This window comes from Rhizomucor pusillus, assembly GCF_041956525.1.
Source record: "Rhizomucor pusillus strain CBS 183.67 unplaced genomic scaffold VTP01scaffold_6, whole genome shotgun sequence".
In the NCBI taxonomy this organism is placed as follows: Eukaryota; Fungi; Mucoromycota; class Mucoromycetes; order Mucorales; family Lichtheimiaceae; genus Rhizomucor; species Rhizomucor pusillus.
Genome location: NW_027192148.1, coordinates 364,899 through 384,029, shown reverse-complemented (window position 1 = coordinate 384,029; position 19,131 = coordinate 364,899). Strand labels below are relative to the sequence as shown.

The 19,131-nt window shown below is 44.9% G+C and overlaps 9 protein-coding genes across 9 annotated transcripts; 5 read left to right on the top strand and 4 right to left on the bottom strand.

The window, feature by feature from the left end:
• Window positions 1-246: 246 nt before the first annotated feature.
• On the top strand, window positions 247-3,716 carry VTP01DRAFT_9045 (uncharacterized protein; the record flags this gene model as incomplete). Its single annotated transcript, XM_069388234.1, has 13 exons — window positions 247-549; window positions 608-760; window positions 822-962; window positions 1,030-1,122; window positions 1,179-1,408; window positions 1,469-1,913; window positions 1,979-2,059; window positions 2,119-2,237; window positions 2,299-2,397; window positions 2,459-2,648; window positions 2,718-2,888; window positions 2,948-3,484; window positions 3,543-3,716. 13 exons carry the CDS (start codon window positions 247-249, stop codon window positions 3,714-3,716), a joined length of 2,736 nt encoding a protein of 911 aa, XP_069240551.1.
• Window positions 3,717-4,460: 744 nt separating this feature from the next.
• On the top strand, window positions 4,461-5,888 carry VTP01DRAFT_9044 (uncharacterized protein; the record flags this gene model as incomplete). Its single annotated transcript, XM_069388233.1, has 1 exon — window positions 4,461-5,888. One exon carries the CDS (start codon window positions 4,461-4,463, stop codon window positions 5,886-5,888), a length of 1,428 nt encoding a protein of 475 aa, XP_069240550.1.
• Window positions 5,889-6,054: 166 nt separating this feature from the next.
• On the bottom strand, window positions 6,055-8,056 carry VTP01DRAFT_9043 (uncharacterized protein; the record flags this gene model as incomplete). The annotated part of the gene is made up of 7 exons (XM_069388232.1): window positions 6,055-6,426; window positions 6,507-6,609; window positions 6,678-6,811; window positions 6,873-7,441; window positions 7,495-7,620; window positions 7,685-7,888; window positions 7,948-8,056. The coding sequence occupies 7 exons, from the start codon at window positions 8,054-8,056 to the stop codon at window positions 6,055-6,057; spliced, it is 1,617 nt and encodes a 538-aa protein (XP_069240549.1).
• Window positions 8,057-8,259: 203 nt separating this feature from the next.
• Window positions 8,260-9,783, top strand: VTP01DRAFT_9042 (uncharacterized protein; the record flags this gene model as incomplete). The annotated part of the gene is made up of 7 exons (XM_069388231.1): window positions 8,260-8,339; window positions 8,411-8,633; window positions 8,689-8,784; window positions 8,844-8,936; window positions 9,003-9,068; window positions 9,122-9,235; window positions 9,295-9,783. 7 exons carry the CDS (start codon window positions 8,260-8,262, stop codon window positions 9,781-9,783), a joined length of 1,161 nt encoding a protein of 386 aa, XP_069240548.1.
• A 111-nt stretch (window positions 9,784-9,894) lies between these two features.
• On the bottom strand, window positions 9,895-10,674 carry VTP01DRAFT_9041 (uncharacterized protein; the record flags this gene model as incomplete). Its single annotated transcript, XM_069388230.1, has 3 exons — window positions 9,895-10,257; window positions 10,317-10,402; window positions 10,470-10,674. 3 exons carry the CDS (start codon window positions 10,672-10,674, stop codon window positions 9,895-9,897), a joined length of 654 nt encoding a protein of 217 aa, XP_069240547.1.
• A 599-nt stretch (window positions 10,675-11,273) lies between these two features.
• VTP01DRAFT_9040 (uncharacterized protein) lies at window positions 11,274-12,086 on the top strand (the record flags this gene model as incomplete). The annotated part of the gene is made up of 3 exons (XM_069388229.1): window positions 11,274-11,493; window positions 11,553-11,709; window positions 11,774-12,086. The coding sequence occupies 3 exons, from the start codon at window positions 11,274-11,276 to the stop codon at window positions 12,084-12,086; spliced, it is 690 nt and encodes a 229-aa protein (XP_069240546.1).
• Window positions 12,087-12,231: 145 nt separating this feature from the next.
• On the bottom strand, window positions 12,232-14,055 carry VTP01DRAFT_9039 (uncharacterized protein; the record flags this gene model as incomplete). Its single annotated transcript, XM_069388227.1, has 7 exons — window positions 12,232-12,975; window positions 13,036-13,167; window positions 13,222-13,365; window positions 13,428-13,481; window positions 13,545-13,640; window positions 13,788-13,865; window positions 13,930-14,055. 7 exons carry the CDS (start codon window positions 14,053-14,055, stop codon window positions 12,232-12,234), a joined length of 1,374 nt encoding a protein of 457 aa, XP_069240545.1.
• Window positions 14,056-15,711: 1,656 nt separating this feature from the next.
• VTP01DRAFT_9038 (uncharacterized protein) lies at window positions 15,712-16,884 on the bottom strand (the record flags this gene model as incomplete). The annotated part of the gene is made up of 6 exons (XM_069388226.1): window positions 15,712-16,089; window positions 16,150-16,251; window positions 16,322-16,387; window positions 16,454-16,570; window positions 16,638-16,733; window positions 16,798-16,884. 6 exons carry the CDS (start codon window positions 16,882-16,884, stop codon window positions 15,712-15,714), a joined length of 846 nt encoding a protein of 281 aa, XP_069240544.1.
• Window positions 16,885-18,088: 1,204 nt separating this feature from the next.
• On the top strand, window positions 18,089-18,901 carry VTP01DRAFT_9037 (uncharacterized protein; the record flags this gene model as incomplete). The annotated part of the gene is made up of 3 exons (XM_069388225.1): window positions 18,089-18,256; window positions 18,324-18,415; window positions 18,487-18,901. 3 exons carry the CDS (start codon window positions 18,089-18,091, stop codon window positions 18,899-18,901), a joined length of 675 nt encoding a protein of 224 aa, XP_069240543.1.
• Window positions 18,902-19,131: the final 230 nt, after the last annotated feature.

Below are 19,131 nucleotides of genomic sequence, written 5' to 3'. Positions count from 1 at the left end.
AAGATGTTTTCAGGAAAGTATGGGCAGTGGGAAGTCCACAGAGACTGGATCAAGGGTTGCAATACGGATGCCTCTGTAGGAGAAGCCTATAACCGTTTTGCTTCAAGTTCATATCGACTAGATACTACATTGAACGGTCCCGAATATGTGAAGAGGATCACCCCTTCGGAGCAGGTTCCGACAATCTCCGTGACTTGTTGACAGCTCGCGTTCCTGCTGCTGATCCCTCCTTGCTTCTGAATCTACATGCTCCGTTGTCAGGCACGGTCCTGGGCGAGGCCCACCAGCAGAGCAGTCTGCAATACACTGCTGCGACCCTACGCTTCGACGACGAAACCCAACGTGCTCGACTTTGAGGCCATTGAGAATAAATGGAAAGCAAAGTGGCGAGCTTCGCCGCCATTGACCGAGAATCCTGCGGCTGAAAACGGCAACTATTACGTACTTTCCATGTTCCCATACCCGAGCGGCATGCTGCACATGGGTCACGTTCGAGTCTACACTATTTCTGACACGATTCAGCGGTTTCGACGAATGAGCGGATACAATGTACGCACACAACCCCTGACAACTCGAAATATTCTAATATGCTACAACGGGAATTTAGGTGTTGCATCCGATGGGATGGGACGCGTTTGGTCTGCCTGCCGAGAACGCTGCCATCGAGCGAGGAATCCATCCTGCAGAGTGGACGGTTAAAAACATCAAAGCCATGAAGGAGCAGATGGGAATGCTAAACTTGGATTTTGACTGGTCAAAGGTATGCACGTGCATGTAATTGGAGGCTAACAAGTATAGGTAGGCTGATAAATGACGTTTAGGAAGTGACCACATGCAATCCAGATTTCTACAAATGGACCCAGTACTTGTTCCTTGAACTTTATAAGGCTGGATTGGCATATCAGAAAGAAGCAGTCGTAAACTGGGATCCGGTAGATCAGACAGTGTTGGCTAACGAACAGGTAAAGTATATATAGGCTGTAAATCCAGGAGGACATGGTATTAATTGTATATCCTATATTTTTTAAGGTCGATTCTGACGGGCGTTCCTGGCGTTCTGGTGCCTTGGTAGAGCGTAAAAAGCTGAAGCAATGGTTTTTTAAGGTCACTGCCTTTGCAGACGTACGTCGAGAGTTAGCAAGAACGATATACATGTATAGTCTGATCTGGCATTCTAGGACCTGTTGAAAGATATCGATCTGCTTGAAAATTGGCCGGAACGAGTGAAGTTAATGCAAAGAAACTGGATTGGAAAGTCAAAAGGAGCCGAGTTTGAGTTCCCACTGGCATCGCCAAAGAACGGCAATGATACCCTACAGACCCTAAAGGTTTTTACGAGTCGACCAGATACGATTTACGGTGTGCAGTACATTGTCATTTCACCTGAGCATCCGCTTATCAAGGATGGGTATGTATATTGAGGTGGCATAGATGTGTGAAAATCATCGATATTGATGGAATTCAATAGAGCGATACCAGCAGAGCATTCGAAAAATGTCATTAAATTCGTCCAAGAGTTGGGCAAAGTACAAAATATGGAGGAAGCGGAACAAAGCAAGAAAGGCGTGTTTACGGGTCTCTATGTCACTCACCCGCTTACCGAGGAGCAGCTTCCAATCTACGTTGCACCGTATGTCCTGGCTGATTATGGCACCGGTGCTGTGATGGGTGTCCCGGCACACGATAAACGGGATTGGGAATTCTGTCACACCAACAATGTAGTCAAGGACATCAAGTTTGTAGTTGAACCTAAAATTTGCGAAGTCGATGCTCCGTTTAAGGATGAGCCGTTTACTGCACAAGGCATATTGACCGCTCATTCAGGGCCATACGCTGGCATGAGCTCCAAGGATGCAATGAAGGCAATCCTAAGAGACGCACAGAAGATAGGTTTTGGAAAACCAGCAACACAGGTAAAGACACTGGACACCATAAAATGCCTCGCAACGTTACGTATAACCAACGTGTGATGTCGCAGTTTCGTCTTCGAGATTGGTTATTATCAAGACAAAGATATTGGGGTGCACCTATTCCAATGATCCATTGTCCGAAATGTGATGTATGTTGATAGCGTTTTTGTTCTTTACTATTCGTTTTCTAAACATGTTGCACCTTTAGGTGGTTCCTGTACCCCAAGAAGATCTCCCAGTGGTACTTCCTTTGGATGTAAAGTTTACTGGCAAGGGCGACTCTCCATTATCCCACGTGGAAGATTGGGTCAACTGCAAATGTCCAAAGTAAGCGTGCCAATCAATTTACAGCATTCGCTTGAATCATAACCATTGCTTTGCTGCAAAGGTGCCAAGGTCCAGCTAAGCGAGAAACTGATACGATGGATACGTTTGTGGATTCATCTTGGTACTTCTTGCGTTACACCGACCCACACAATGCGTCCTTGTAAGTTAAGGGTTTCCATTAGCAAGTTGAGCATCTCTTTTGCTTATAATTTCTCAAATAGACCATTTGACCCTGAAAAGGCGTCTGCAAGATTACCTGTCGATATCTATATCGGTGGAGTGGAGCATGCTATTCTACACTTGTTATATTCACGTTTCATGAGCAAATTCCTGCTCAAGAACGGTGCATACACTGCATCCGAATACATCAAGCCTGGCAACGGGGAACCTTTCAATATTCTCTTGACACAGGTACTAGTTAGGGACTTCGCGGGCAAATATGAATATATACCATGATTGACGTTTGTTGCTGGAATTTAGGGTATGGTCCACGGGCAAACATTCAAGGATCCACAAACACAAAGATTTTTGAAACCAGAAGAGGTCGATACTTCGGATCCGCAGAATCCCAAGATAATTGCAACGGGACAAAAACCTTTGATTACATTTGAAAAGATGTCTAAAAGTAAATACAACGGTGTAGACCCAGTGGTAAGTCATGCAAAGTATATTCGTTTTGAATGGAGACTAATGTTTTTCCTTTTTGGCAGAGTGTTATCCAACAACACGGCGTTGATCCAACTCGATTGCACATGTTGTACAAGGCTCCACCTTCAGAGGTGCTGGAATGGGAAGATACTAGCATTATTGGCATGCAACGATGGCTTGCCAAAGTTTTGAGACTTGCAGACGCTGCAGGCAGCTCCAACTCTCAATCTTCTAGTCAAAACATACCCCCACTCGAAAACATGAACCAAGAAGAACGCGATGTTTACAGAGAAACTCACGCTACCATCAAACAAGTGACCGAAGCACTATCGACTACGTTCAGTCTAAACACAGCCATTTCTGACCTTATCAAGCTCTCCAACCGCATATCTAGCTCTAGCCTTGCGCCTTCTTCACCCATCTATCAGCACGCCGTACAGTCGCTTGTCAAAATGATGGCACCCATGGCTCCTAGTCTAGGCGAAGAATGCTGGGAAAAAATTGAGCGTAGCACCAACCACACGAGTGTATTCCAGCAGCAGTGGCCTGTATGGGAACCTACAGCTTTAGTCCGTGACAATGTCAATTGTGTTATTCAGGTAACATGGAGCGAGAGGAGAGTTATGTTTTGTCACCCTGCTCACTCAATGTAATTAGGTCAATGGAAAAACGAGATTAAATATCACGGTGTCTGTGGCAGACGCCAAGGATCCCGTCGTGGTGGAACGACTCGTTAGACAAGATCCTCAAGGCCAAAAATGGCTCGGAGACAAACCCATTAGAAAAGCTATCGTTGCAAAGAATGGCAAACTCGTCAATTTTGTTATATAGAATTTGTACAGTAACATAATAGTATTCATTCATAGAAGCTTTTACGGTCTAGTTTATACACGGCCCAGTCTCAGTAGTACCTTATGTGAAAGAATCTAGATCTGTTGCTTGCTTGCTTTAGTCAATACTGTACCTTTTCAGGCAAGAAATGTCTATACACAGCAGGCGGAAATACAGCACACCTTTTCCAAAAATTAATGTCGCTGCAATTTGTCGTTTTGGTGCATAAATGTATTATAAAATTTCACAAAATGCGACATTACTTTTGGGAAAAAGTGTATAGCCTGCAACAACTGATATCTTAGCAGGCGACATCTATTTTTTAATATGCTTTTCAATACCCGCGACATTGCTTTTTAAAAATACTGTACAGATTAGGAATATCAAGCATTGTTTGGAATCGCAAAGTGGTGAAGGACGAGTTCAAAGGTGACGAAGAAAGTGCTGAGTTGAGGATGTTTGTCACACGTCCAATCACCTCTATAATTAGATCTACCGGAAAATGCTGGAGTCAAGCATCACGGTACTAGATGCCGAGGGGGTGCCATCATTGTGAAACGAATTGCAGAGTCCACAACACCAAAAAGGACGAGACAAGCCCATTCCAAGAAAAGCGTATCGTTGCAAACAATGAGTAAAGTTGTCCAGATTTATACATGGCATTATTAACCTACACATTCTGGTGTGCTTTTTTTATAAAATGGGCATCATTGGTATAACCTCTCTTCTTCGCCACCAACGATAATGGCAGAGCTGCGCAAATTTGGGCTTTTGGAGAAATATCAAGCAGCCAAAGCCCTTACTCGAACGTATGGTTCGGTGACGTTCGCCGTCGAACTTGGACATCCTCCTCGATCAGATGCTCAAGATGCTGAGTCCTTCTTCCTCGATATGCTTCATGCTCCTCTGGTCGCTGTCATTCAACAGCATCCAATGTTGAGGGTGACCGCAATCGACAGCGACAAGCCGACGGCGCGCTTTGTCCAAGTACCACAGTTTGATCTCAAGGACATTTGTACTTTTACAGCTGTCGAGTCACTTGATGCCATTGAAGATGTCATACGCGCAGAAATTTGTTTGGATTTTGACCTTAACCGCTCAGACATTCCCCTGTGGCGTCTGCATGTATGCTACACTCCTTCTCAACGCGATCGATGCTGCATAGTTTTTGCCATGCAGCACGTTATCATGGACGGCAAAAGTCTCGCGATATTTTGGACATCCCTGTTAAAAGAGCTCAATACTGACAGAAATGCTGCCGATACTGCCGAAATGCAGCAGTATTTGATCGAGACAGGCACTCCTTCTCCTCTGCCGCTCCCTTATGAGGATCGAAATGCTCCTGCAGCATCGTTCTTGGACTTATTCAAGACGCTGGCCGGCATGGTTAACAAAAAGATCTTGCCGTATGCTCTAGCTCGGAAAATCTATCCGGAAATTGACGGTTGGCAAGGTGATTATCCGAACGTCAAGGATTTTAGCAAGTTGCAGCACTGCTCCCACGTGCGACTGCTTGAATTTGGTGGTCAGGATTGGCTAAAGTTATGCAAGGAAGCTAAACAAACGCACAACATATCGCCGCATGCAGTTATTATGGCATCACTCTTGTTGGCATACAAGGATGTGTATCCCGGAAGGACCGTCACTACATCTACACCAGTCAACTGCAGACGTTACTGCAATCCACCGTTGTCCGAGGACGAGATTGGCAACTTTGTGGGTGCAGCTGCGGGTACCTGGAAACCGAATAAATTAGGCTATCCATTCTGGGAGCTGGCCAAGGCATACAGCAAGAAACTAGCAAAGACTAGAAGCAAGACTGCAAAGCAAGCCAGCCAGCTGCGATACCTTAAGAAGTACCCGGAGGAATATGTAGACTTTTTAAAGGGCTATTTGAAACGCTACAAGTTTGGCCGCCAGGGCGGTATCGAGCTTTCTGATCTTGGCCTATTCCGCTCGCCGTCTCAGGAGGGTCCCTACACCGTTCAAAAGACATGGTTCTGCCAATCCGCTTGCACCGTCATGCCCGCTATTAACGCGAGCGCCGCAAGCACAACTGAAAGCATGTTTGTGACCTTGACGTGGCAAGAGGGTTCCATCGAGGAAAGCAACATAAATGCATTCGTTGAACGCTTCTACGCTCACTTGAGACAAGCAGCTGAAGCGTTGTAGATGTGCATTCACCTAGATATTTTTACTTTGATTCATTCAACGTTTTTGATTTAACCCTCTTACTAGCTTTAGTTTATTTATTTATTTACTATTTCTACAATGTCCAACAAGGAAAACACAATCAAGAAATTCAGAAAACGCTTTTTTATTTCATATCAACAAGTTCTTAGGCCTTTTGTTCTAACTGAACAACAATATCCTCGCACCGGTTGATGTTACGCAGGAACCAGTCGGCGTAGCGTCGACCAACTTTGCTCTCTGCAATGTGTACTACATCTTGCTTCAGGCAGAAATCAAGATCGGAGGTGGGCAAGTATTCGCCCTCGAGGAGATCGCCGCTAACCCACTTCCATTGGCGAGACTTTTGCTTGAATACCAACAACTGCATCTTGAGCTCCTCTGCATCCATTTCCAAGAATTTGGCGAGCTTATCGATACCCATAGACGTGTATAACTTCATGAATGAGCGCAATGTGGGGAGCATAATTTGGTTACGGATATCCGACATGAAGATCTTGAGATGGTTGCCGTGTGCATCCTATTTACAAAACCGCATTTTTTTCAATCAATAAAAAGCTTCTTTCTTTCCCTCTTTTTCTTTCCGCCCAGAGTACTCACCACTCGGGGCATGTTGGCAGGGGCGTTTTCACGGCCGCTAGCTGCAATGAACTTGGGGCATGCATACTGGAAAAGCTCTTCGAATACGGGAAGACCTTCTTCGCTGTATATAAGAAAGATTATCAGTATTGCACGGTTTACAGATAGCAAAACGATCGCAACAATTATTACCCCTTTTGCATTTTGGAAATCTGCTCGCCATATTTTTCACGGAGCTGTGAGTGGATGTTTTCATCAAGACGGGTGGGGCACAGGGCAATGCACATGGCCAGCAAGGCGTACATTTGATCACCCTTCTTTGCGATCTTTATACGGAGACATGTAAGTAGCTTGACTTGTAAGATTTCTCCTTTTTAAAAATTTTACCTGATCAAATTGATAAGAACGAGAGTGGTACTGTTTTGTTCGCTGAATGAACGAGAGGATTGTTGAAAAGGCTTTGATGGCATCAGCGTATCGTCGCATCATCATGTATGCGAAGCCAACGTAGTAGTAGGTCGTAACATGGCATGCTGTCACACGTGCAAACATGGCCTTCTTGTTAAGCACAATGTTGTCCATCATCTTCAGAGCCAATACATAGTCGCCCAAGAGACAGTGCACACGCAAAAGACCGATTATTGAAAAGTAGCCGAGAGTCTTGTACAAAGGTCGAGTGCCGAATTCACCAGCAGCCTCCATCATATCTCCTCCGTTCTTGCTGACAAGCAATTGTTCGTTGATGCGTGACTTTTGGATGAACGAATAAAGGACGTTCAAAACGCTGTAGCAGCTCCAAATCTGCGGATTCTCGCGCAAAAGCGCAGTCTCTTCGTCTGACTTGTTCTTTAAGCGATCGCGGTAGTTGCTGAAAGATTGGAATTGATAAATAAATTCATCGATGATATCCCAAAGCCATTGGTTGGGCAATTCGAGGTTGACAGGTCCGTCAGAATCTGGACAATGCTTGTTAGCTACATAGACTGTCTTAAACGCCAATTATGCTTACTTAGGATGTAGTTGAAAAGATCACAGTAGTTTTCATAAGATCGGAAGCGATGTTCCAGAGTAGGAGTCAATCGTCCGTAGATGTGACGGTAATATAATTCACGGTAAAGAGTCAAGAAAACTTGATCTAACAAAGTGCAAATCAGTTTCCAGGTCTACAGTGTGTATAACTTATAAATTTCGATCGCTACCATCGTTTACAAGAGGAGCAATGACTTCTGCCTCGGGCCACGGTTGCTTTGTGTAGTATTTGTCGGTCAACTTGTTGAAGGAGCTGTCGTACACGTTGTGGAGTTCATAAACATTGTTTTCGAGGTAATTCCGGTAAAAGTAGAGGATAAAGTTGCGTACGCCGTCGGGTATTTGGATAGTACTCTGTTGCTGCGCCAACACTCCTGCAAAGGGCAAACGACTTAGAAGGTATTCTCAGTTTAAACTGACGTATGCACCGTACCCTCAGCATCAAAACCATCGTCGAGATCGTCAGCGGTGGAATAACGGGCTTGAGCAACGAGCTCAACCTCTGCGACCAAATCGTCTTCCTCAAAAGTGTCTTGGTACATTCTGTCGCGTGCGAAGAGCGAAAAGACGAAAAAATATAGGGCGGGTGCGAATTGGGCAAACGTTGAACTCTCTCTCTCAGATGTTTGTGGCTTGAAGGGCGGGAGAGAACTGCGGCTGCTGCTGCTCTTGCAGGAGAGAGCACAATCCCCCCCCCCCAAATTTGGCTTGCGCCGCGCTCTTCTTTTTCTCTCGCCCAACTGCAATGCTCGAAGAAGACGAGGAAGATTTGGAACTTTTACGGCAATACGAAGAAAAGGAAGGGATACACAGTGCAGAGTCTGAGTAAGTCAACCCTGGCCGCTGTTGGGCGACGTTGAGTTAACGATCTTAACTGATCGATCAACGTATGCTAGAGGGGAGCTTGATAGCGAGACTGAGGAACGTCTGTTGAGCTCTGTTTATTATCGAATTGGGAACGATAAAAATGAACGAAAGGACGACTCCAGCGACGAAGACGATGAGAGCGACGAGAGTAGCATTGATGCCAACACAGAATACAAAGAGAGCGATTCAATGGACGATGATGAAGAGATATCGAGTGAGGAGGATGCTCTCTGTGAGCTGATAGAACGAAAGGTAAAATTCTAGGTATTCAGCTTGAATGACAGCAATGTGTAACCGTAGAAATTAGGGCGAGGAACTTGGAGCAAAAAGATTACTCAACTACAGAGGACCAGTATGCCAGTTGTGCTCGAAAGTTGGCCATTCTGCTGGATCCTGCAGCATAGTACGTTCATCATTTAATTCGTGGAAGTGGTCGTTAGAGATTAATATTCTTTTTGATAGTGTCCAACTTGTTTGTCTCGTCACGGTAGATACATCGATTGCGGATTGGATGTTGCCTGCACCCGGTGCAAAGAACGAGGTCACGTTGCCATGGTAATGCTTTTCTGAATGACCGTTTGGTTGATTAAATGCTAAGTTTTGATGCGCCTTTTTGGTTAGGACTGCACGAATCCTCGAATTCATACACCATGCCCAAAGTGCAACGAACCGTCACACGCCGAAAATGTGAGTATTGTGTGCTCATATCAGTTTGTATCTGGATTAACCGAAGTACGTAGTTCTGCCCTGCAATATTCCATGCCTATCTATATAACGAAAATCATGGACAACCCATTATGAACCCACTGCAACGCGCATGCTACAACTGCGGTTACAGCGATCATTATGGAGATGTATGGACTAAACTATATATTTTTGTGAGATTGTGATCCATTTCTGACGGTTTCTTTAGGAATGCACTTCGCGTGGATTTTATTACAGCAAAAAGAATGATGTAATGACTGTGTTTAGCAGGCACAGCTTCCGTCCAAAGGGCCGATATTTCAAAGATACCTCTTCATCGAGAAATACCAGCTCAAGGTCCTCCTCCTCCCCATACCAAAAAGAGCCTCGCCGAGGACCTACGAATATTCAATGGTCGTTGAATCGATCATCATCCTCCAGCTCTTCCAGAAACAACCACAGTACTTCTTCATCGTCCTACCGGCAACCTTCTTCTACCTCAGAGGTAACTGGCAAGAACAATTGGAAGGCGATACCAAAACCATCAAGAAGTGGAACAGTCAATGTTTCTAATGCTAGTCAACGTGCCGAAAGCTTAAACTTTCCTCGTGGACAGCAGCAGCAATGCCTTCCACAACCGAGTTCAAGTGGTGTTATCAACATTGCAGATGTCGGAACGAGAGGTCCACGTTTCCGAGGCGGCTACAGCCGGCGATAAACTTGACCCTTGTGTAAATAGCATTGATGATCCTTCCCCCGCCGCATACATTCAAGTGAAAATGAAAGCAACATTTCTCTACTTGCCATATCGAAAGAATTGATGTGCTATCTATGCAGTGAGGGCTTGTTTTATTTTTGCTCTTGATTTATCTACACGATCTAAATAGCCTTGCAATTGGCGCACGCTAGCTTTACGTTTTTGTCTAGCAGTTTCGAATTCTAGTGAACACTCTACACCGTCCAGCGTGATGAGTGCCTGCATCAACTTTTCAGAGAGGTATATTCCTTTATCCTGCGCTGTCTTGACAAATGCATCATCAGCTGTTTTCTGATCCATCTGGTTCGCCATGTCTTCAAAGGCGGCAATGTCCTTGTCCATAATCGAGACAACAGGGTCCATGATCTTTTCTATCCGGAGCATCAATCCATACTCCTCCGGGTTGCCTGATGCTGTTTGTTGCACCTGTTTTTGCTAGGAGGACGAGTCAGCAAAGACATCCTCACACCAATGGAATATCAAAAGCTCCTTACATTGGCTTTTTCTCCAGCCATAACGACGACTGAGCCGGGCCTGATTCCACAGCTGTTCAGGGTTGCTGTATCATCCTTCAGATTCGCTGGAAAAGTCTTGTCAACAACACCAGATATTCTTTTTTATCTACGTGAAAATAATGCGCCCCGTACCTCCCGAGATTGTCAATTTCATGGTAGCAATCGGCACACCTGTGAGTTCCTTGCATCTTTGCTTTAGATCTGCAAGAGTCGCACCATCGAGTCCGCGGTCTTTAAAGGAGATGTCAAAGTAGTGTTTGTTCCAGGACAGCACAAAGGTATTCTGGATTTCCTTGGATGATTTGCGCCACCCAAAGAAGGATGCGAATGTTGCCATGAAGGCGCGCCAGAGAATAGGAACAAGGACGATCACGTTGGTAACCTAGTAGGGAGGGGGGCAGCTTTCACTGCTGCTCAACAAAGCGAAAGCTTGTGTGTAGCCAGCACTCCGCACTCAGCACTACTCGAGTTTTTTGATTCTCGGGGATCTCGAACAAAATAATGCTAATCCCATAAGTAACAAAAAAAAATTGATAGATTGATATCAAGAGCAGAGGAAAATGTCTAGCTTTATTCCCACTTTGGAATATTTCGCAAAGAATTAAATCGAAACAGTCTTGACTTGGTGTGGATCAAAGAGCAGCTGATGTACCTAGGAACTACAATTCTGAAAATGACAGTGGCAGTGTAGTTGATTTTTTCCCTTCCACTGTAGTTATGTAGTAGTGACGATTAGAGGGAAAATGGCTTTTGATAAGCAACAAGGCACTGTTGCAAAGATGTACTCGGGGAGGAAAAGCCAGCAGCAGTGGAATTTTTTCGGTTAGCGCGGAGGAGCGATGACGCCTTTTTTCCTCCATCTTTTTCATCTCTGTTCTCTCTCTATTTTTTTTCCTTTGTCCTTACTACCTCCCCCCCCCTCACTCTTCTCAAAACATGTCCTTATCGTCGTCGCCCCAAGAGAACACGGCGCTGCTGCCTCACACCAATGAAGAAAAGAAAATCTCATCAAAAGATAGGATCGCAGGCTGGTCCGTTACCGCAGGCGTGTTGATCTTTGCAGGCCTGGTTGCATCTGTGCTTGTACGCATCCCGCTGTCAGTCTTTTCTTATCATCCATTGTTCATGACGATATTCACGGTTGCTGCCACGGAAGGTAGGTACATATGTGCGTGTGTATATCTTGAATTGATCCTTGCTTACATTGGAATTAAGGCGTCTCCAGGTTGCAACCGACAGAAACTCAGGAACAAAAGAAACAAGGATTGAAAATCCATGCTGTCATTCAGGGCATAGGTTACACAGGCGCGCTTTTCGGATTCACTGCCATTTTCTACAACAAGGTCTTGTCACACAAGCCCCACTTTACATCGCAAGTATACCAATGATGACTGCGAGTAATATTTTCTTTTTACTAATACATCATTTTACTGCAGAGCACACGGCCAGCTCGGCGTTTTGGTGTTTTCGCTGCTATGGGTCCAAATCGCCTTTGGAGTCACCATCGCTTACACACCGACGCTTGTGTTTGGCAGCGTAGCAAATGCTAAAAGATTGTGGAAGTACCACCGACGATTCGGCTATGTTCTACTCGGCCTTGTCTGGCTGACAGCGCAGCTGGGCGTTCGCGCAGACTACACGTACAATAACCTTTGGTCCGAGCATCTGATCTGGTTGCACTGGGTAGGCGTTTCACTGGTTGCTGGAGGTCTAGTTGCCCGCACGAGAGTTAGCAAAATGGGATTCTAAATAGTAATGATTATAAATGAAGCGAAGGAATGCTTTACTCTTGCAATGTGATGAAGGAAGTGCGGGAGATAAAGTAAAGTGGAGAAGAGGAGGATGCTGTGCTAACGACTATTTGCAAATGGGGTGATGTCTAATAATGGTGATGTTAGATTGAATAGGTATTCCCATGTTGTGGTGGTTGTTGCTGCTGTTGTTTTTGCATGCCGATGGACCATGGTCTTGTGTTGAAAGATGATGGAACTGGAGACATGAGCGTGGTTGGGAAGTCATCCGTTTTGCCAGTTGAATAGAATGCTGATGCACCTGTAGAAAGCGTCGTGGAGGAGGAAGAATTGGATGGTTGATATGGCTCTTGTATGTAACTATGGAAGGCTGACTTGTGTTTGTATGGCTCGATGGGTGCATCGAGCAATGCAGCTATGGATGGGGATTCACTTGCTTTTGGCTGGATGGATAGCGGATCGGTACTTGAAGCTTTGCTAAATATCTTGTGCTGCAGAGGTTGATCATCCTTGTTGTAGATCGCTAGGTTATCCGTATATTGCGTGCGTTTGATACGCTTGTTAGGTGGCGACAGTGTCTCCAGCCGAAATTTGGGGTCACTAAGCATTTGATCTGCGATGATGCCCAAGCTCTCGAGCTTTGATATTTCGTGCGAATCTGGAGACTCGATCGAACCATTAGTGGAGTGATCGTCGTCTTGGCTGGCTTCCACGTCGACTGCTTTCCTTTTCGGAGTACCGTTGCTTTGCTGATCATACACCCACAAGACATCGTGTAGATACGTCAGCTCCGCATCGCGCGCTGCTAGACGCAACTGTGCTAGACGTAGTCTACGGATAAGAATAACTCGCTCTTCCAGTAATTCTTCGCGACTAAGCCGCTCTGTCTAGAGAATTAATTCGATCAGTTTAAAGATTACCTGATATGTTAATGAATCTATCCTTACATCCGGGCTGTTCCGTATATTTTCAATACGCTGAAGCGTAATCTGCATACGCTTCAACTTTCGTGAAAGCGCATGTATTTCTTTTCGCAACAGTTTGGTCTCCACGGAATGTTTTTCTCTTTGTTCTTGTTCCTAGGGTATTGTGAGAAGAAAGCAGATCATACCAAAAGAAACACTTTTTGTTACCATCGCAATATGCAATTTTTGCATCGCATCGATCGTTTCATTCACGTTCCGTGGTGGTGGCTGAATTTGCAACTTGCGCAACCGTTCGTATTGTGTCTTGACTAGGCTCTCGAGCTGTTTTTGTTTTTTCAAGGTATCCTTGAGCTGATCGAAATATATCAATCAGAACCAGATTTGCTTGGAAACTGCCGAGTGATTTTAGTTACCTTCTGTTCGAGTTCTCGCGTCGATTGTTCACGGCTGGTCGTTGTCGCTGATATCTAAATAAAATCGATAACGGGTTAGCGTGTCAGTCTCCTCCCACGTGTACACGCTAAACATACCTGCTGCCAGGCTGTTGGTCGATGTTGCTGCTGCTGCCGCCGCCGCGCGGTTATGGCAGATTGTTGCAGCGGAGCTGATTCGTCCAGGGAATACTGCTGCAAGTTCAGGCACACGAATAAGCTGCTTGTTCTCTGTCCATCCAACTCCGCCCCTTTCCGAACAACGCCCGTTATACCCCAGCCGCCCCCCTCCCCGCGCTTGCACAAGGACAGAACACAATATATTTTAAGTGTATTACTTACCAGTGGCGACGACTCGCCTTGAGGAGTTAACAACACGAGCTCTATTTTCCACTTTGCTTGATCACCCCATTGATGAAGCTATTTGTGCGCTGTCAGTTGATTGTCAACTCCGCAGCAGTAAATCGCATGATTGCATTGTTACCTGCTGTCGAATTGCCTGGAATACCGGGTCCAGGCGGTCGTAGCAAGGCGTGTATGCGGCTGCTGATTGGTGATCTCCCGCTGCCGGATTGCGGATCGGGTACGATGCTGCCGACGAATCTTGCATGGCGAGGATAGATTCGTGTGTGTGTGTGTGCGCCGATCGGGAAAGAAAAGGGCAGAAAATGTGAGAAGGAGAGGAAAAGGTAGGTAGGTAACGTGAGGTGCAGCTGCCGCCGACCCTCTAGCACTGCTTGTGTTCGTCTGCTTGGGACTTTAACCAAGGGGTGGGGGTGGTTATTCAAGTGTAGACAAAGGCTCCAGGAGAAAGAGGGGTAAACGATGCGAAGGAGGAGTTTGTAGCAAGGTGAAAAGGGAAAAAAACGGGCCCTCGGAAACACGGCTCTTTTTAATTTTTACTGCCGGCCCTTTTTCATCAAACATTGACGCAAGACAGAATTTGTCAAGTAAATCCTTACTGAAAACAGTGCATACTTTGCTACTCCCTTTTTCCATGTAAATCCCGGTGCTAAAAGCCCACGTAAACGCACTCTTGACCAACAAGAGCAGCTTTGTCATTTTGTCATCCTTTTGTTTACTTGCTGCTGCCAAGACAACTTGCTTCACAAAGCTGCTGTACCAGTCGTCTTGACATAATTGTCGTAATAGAAACGACAACTCGCGTTCCCCCCGTTTTCCTTCGCAAGAAAACAGATGTTATATACTTCATTGCCTTCTCAGTCGAGGGCGCGCTCTGTAGCTGCAGAAGGGCCGGAATGCTCTTCTTAGCTCATCATGGCCGTGCACTGCAACACATGGCCGTTGTGTAACGTCGTGCAGAAACACGTTTTCACACTCATCCCGCCGGGAACGACTTGTCACCACATGCAGGCGTAGCATTCTTGTAACAAGCACGATACGATACAAGAGCGGGGATGAAGCACATACGCGAAATAAGTTATTTCGGAATATAGCCAATAACTACGCCACTTTGACGCGCAGCGGGCATATGTCTGTTTCTAGATGACCAACACGTCGCATAATGGGTCTACTTACTTGATACCTCAATTTCTGATGGATATCCCTCGCTATGAAATGAATTGTCGTAACTATAAAGGAGGTATAAGTATCCAGTTATTGGCCTCGTCGCTACATATTGGATCTGACGCGTTTGAGTCGCAAAGTTTAGCAATTAAATGACTAATATAGGATCGTGTTACAACAACTGATATTAAGGTCTGCTTGCGATATGGGTGAAATCACAGTGACAATACGGCTTGCATTTGACGCGTCCTCATGAGGGACAATTGCTTTCTATGATTCGCTCTTGCAGCTATGAATACCATCTAAACCTTATTCTCAGGGAGTTAATATATGCTCATACAGTGCACCTCAGCTGCGCCTGTCGAGCGAGGAGTGATGTGTGGCGTTCGGGAGGTTTCCAAAAGTCACTTATATGCAATCTAGTACTACTGAGTACCATAATCTGCAGACTCAAGGTTTTGCAAACAGCTGTGCCTGGATACATGTTTAGACATTATGCAGCCTTGGAAAAAAAGAGTATGCAAGGATCATTTGATTAGACTTTATAGCGAGCTTCTTCTTTTTGCTCCTGCAATGCAGATTCGCCATGCGTAACTCAACTATAAGCATTGTTAATTAACATTCTATGGAAATATATATGCTTCAGAAAATCTTTATACAAAGGGCAAGATAGGGAGACGGTGAGTGTTGTTGCTGGATACAATTAGGAGAAAAGGTGACAGGTAATATTTGAACTAAATCATGAACTAGAGCTATTGGCAGGTTTAGATCCCTTTCTGCTAGGTGCACGCTGTCGTCTTCGCTTGCTCGTCTGCTTTTTCCTTCTGTAACGTAGTTTTCCCGAATTCCGTTCATACATCAAATAATTCTTGCCTTTTTCTATTGAGTTGTCGTCTTCGTCTGGTATATCTAATTTATTTTTGTTCCTGTCCTTCTTCTTCCTGTTACGAACTTTTGCTCGTTGTCGTTTACGTTCACTCTGGCCGACTACCGTTAATTTGTTTTCCTGGTGCACGACAGTCTGTACGCGGTTGACGATGCGTCGGCCTGCATTCTCAAGACTGTATTTGCTAAACATTGACAGTGATCTTATCCTATTTCGATAATTCGGGCATTCCTATAAAAATTGGGTTTGTGAGCAAGTCCTCTCAAGTCGTCTTCCCCTTTTTTATCTTACATCACCGTAATGCCCCGATCTACCGCAATTGTAGCACGCTGCCGTTGCCTGAACAGCATTCGTTTCTTTGTACTCGTACGCGTGGAACAAGAATGGGCAATCCTGTATGGAAAAGCCTGCTTTAGTAACCATCGTTCTATTTTTTTTTTTTGCCAGTCCCCCCGTCTCTTACGTCTGCTATGTGTCCTTGGTTTCCGCACCGTAAACACGGTGAATTCAGCGATGGATTTTTACAGTCCTGATAAACATAGACAGTGCACAGTCAGTCTAGGCTATCCTGTGCTGTTCACACAAAAAGTCCTACCGCTGTCCTGTGACCTAGACCTTGGCACCGTTCACATTTCCAGAATAAGGTACACCAATGTTCCCCAGCCTTTGGCACATTTTTACCAGTATGCCGTGTATTTTCACAGATTGGGCACTTTTTAAAAAGAAAAAGATAAGTAATGCTTTTCAATTTTCTCCAGCCTAGAACCAAATAAACTTACCAGCTTACAGTTGCTCAGTTCATGTCCAATAGCGTGGCACACGGTGCATACACGATTGTGGTATCTTGCGAGATCTATTCTTTGGATTTTTGCACCCTAAATAGACCATCTTTAAGTCTTCAAACACTAACGCCTAGCACTATCTTGCATGGCTGCAAACCTTGTTCACGATCAACTTCATCAGCTCGGTAAATTCAGGAGTTGCATTCCCAGAGCCGTGGCTCGTTTGTTCCAGACTGCTGACCATGATGATTCCGTTGCGATTGGGAACCCTCGTCAGGCAGCAACGAGCTTTTAGATACCAATTGTTATTTGCCAATGACCTGGACAGTATCCAGAAATGTCGATTTTGCAACCTGTCAAGAGAGCCACTCCATTAATGCCGACATCTTGGCAACGTGGCTTGTATCACTCGTTGATAATTCCATTCCTTTGATGGCATTTACGTTCATATAATAGACTTTAGAGTAAACAGAACCAAGAGTGTTGACCAATAATATACAATTCTCTACATTTTATTTTTCCATTCAGAGCTGTTGGAAAATGCGACCGTGCTACGAAAAACGACCGAAAATAAAGGGCTCTGACCGTGGCCTACTCGTGCACCGGCGCAACTCCATACCGCCACAACGTCTCCTGCTACTTTGTCGTTGTCAAGAACAAGGCTAGATTCCACGTACGAAATATACATTCTTTTGTAAGCGTTCCGAAATCGGTTTATTTTTACAGCGTAATATATTAGTTTGGCGACGATTACTAACGTCTCACATGGACTCAAGTAATGTTCTTTTGACAACTGTAGAGAAGGATTTCGTGCAACGCTGCGCACATGCCAGCTAAATAGGTTGATGTTGGGGAAAATGTAACCACGAGTCAAGTAGGTGGCTGTACGTAGATCCTAGGTCACCAAGATTGTTTGTATCGCAAAGAGAAAATATGGGCAGCAGTTGCAGTAACATCACAGAAGAAGTAGAATATTCCCAATGAATTTATATATGGGCTCCATAGTCAACAGTGAGTCTCAAAGGTTAAACAAAACAATACGGCAAGGATATATTAGATGGGCGTTTATCCATGGAAAAACCCTTATTTAGGCTAATCATATTTATGGGTGTGCTGTGTAGTACCTTTTGTCAGCGCAATTGTTTCGAGTCAAAATGCAAAGTGTTCACATGGTTCCGCACTGACAATTCTCACATCGCCGCGCCGAAAAAAGAAAGAATTCAGGTACAAGCGCGAAGAATCTCCGAATCCTTCATAGGCAATTAAAGCGATAATTTTCTGGCGAGGCTCCACCCAACTTGCTGGTTTCTTCTCTCGAGTACCCGTACCCTTTTTTCCCCTTTTTATATTACATTGCACAACAGGCTTCTTTTACCAGCCAGCCAAGCTTTTCTTGTCTGTTGCTTGCTCTTTCTCTTCCTCCTACCCTTTTGCATACTGGGCAGCACATGGCCCTTTCATGTAATATACAAACCACCACCCGGGTCGATAGGACGACGAAACCCAATTCGCCTGGAGTCTCGTCGCCTCCGCCGCCGCCATACGATTATGTCGTGAACAATAATGACAACCAAAAGCATGTCACCACGATTCCAGACGACCCGTGGCTGCATCGTGTAAGCATCAAATATTGTTTAGATGAGTTGTATAATCGTACGAATTGTAAATCTTTTTTTTTTGCAGATGACGAGTCTCGATGAAACAATGAAACAGATGCGAGATGCTCTCCAGGATACACAGGCAATGATGTATGAAACCAAGGCTCGATTATCCAGGTACGCCTTCATCATTCCATAGACCCTGCATTCAATCAACTCCCTCACTCATCAACTCCTTGATGATACAGATTGGAGTCTTCTTTGGAAAGGATAGCAGCATTTGAACCCTCATCATCACCATCATCTTCCATCGACCTCAACCGCATCAACAATTCATTGGAGCAACTCATCGAGCAAGCACAAGCCAGCCTACGCTCTCGAGTCTCACTGAGCGATCCAACGTGGATGTCAGTCCACCGCTCCACATCTATGCCCGAATTAACAACTAGATTTATAATGAATCGACGTCGATCAAGCGAACCTCAAAACATTCATCCAAAACAGACTGTATCTAAATACAATGCACATAATCGACAAAAAACGAACAACGGAAAAACAACAACAATATCATCATCAACATTTCGTTCAACACCATCACCACCACCATTATTATCATCACCATCATCACTTCCATACCACACATATCTCATCAACACATATTAAGGAATTCTTTAGCTATGCTATATCGTCTCTACGCTCTCTAGGAATCTTTTCCCGCTATCCTCATAACCACACTATAAAACAATACCCAGCACATCAACCACCGCAGCTCGTTCTAAGCCAATCCAATCTATTCCGACTTATGTTATTCGCCACTCTTCTTGTATACGACATGTTCTCAACATTTATGCATCGCGGAGGCCGCCGGCTGGCTCACACTTCACTCGAGAAAT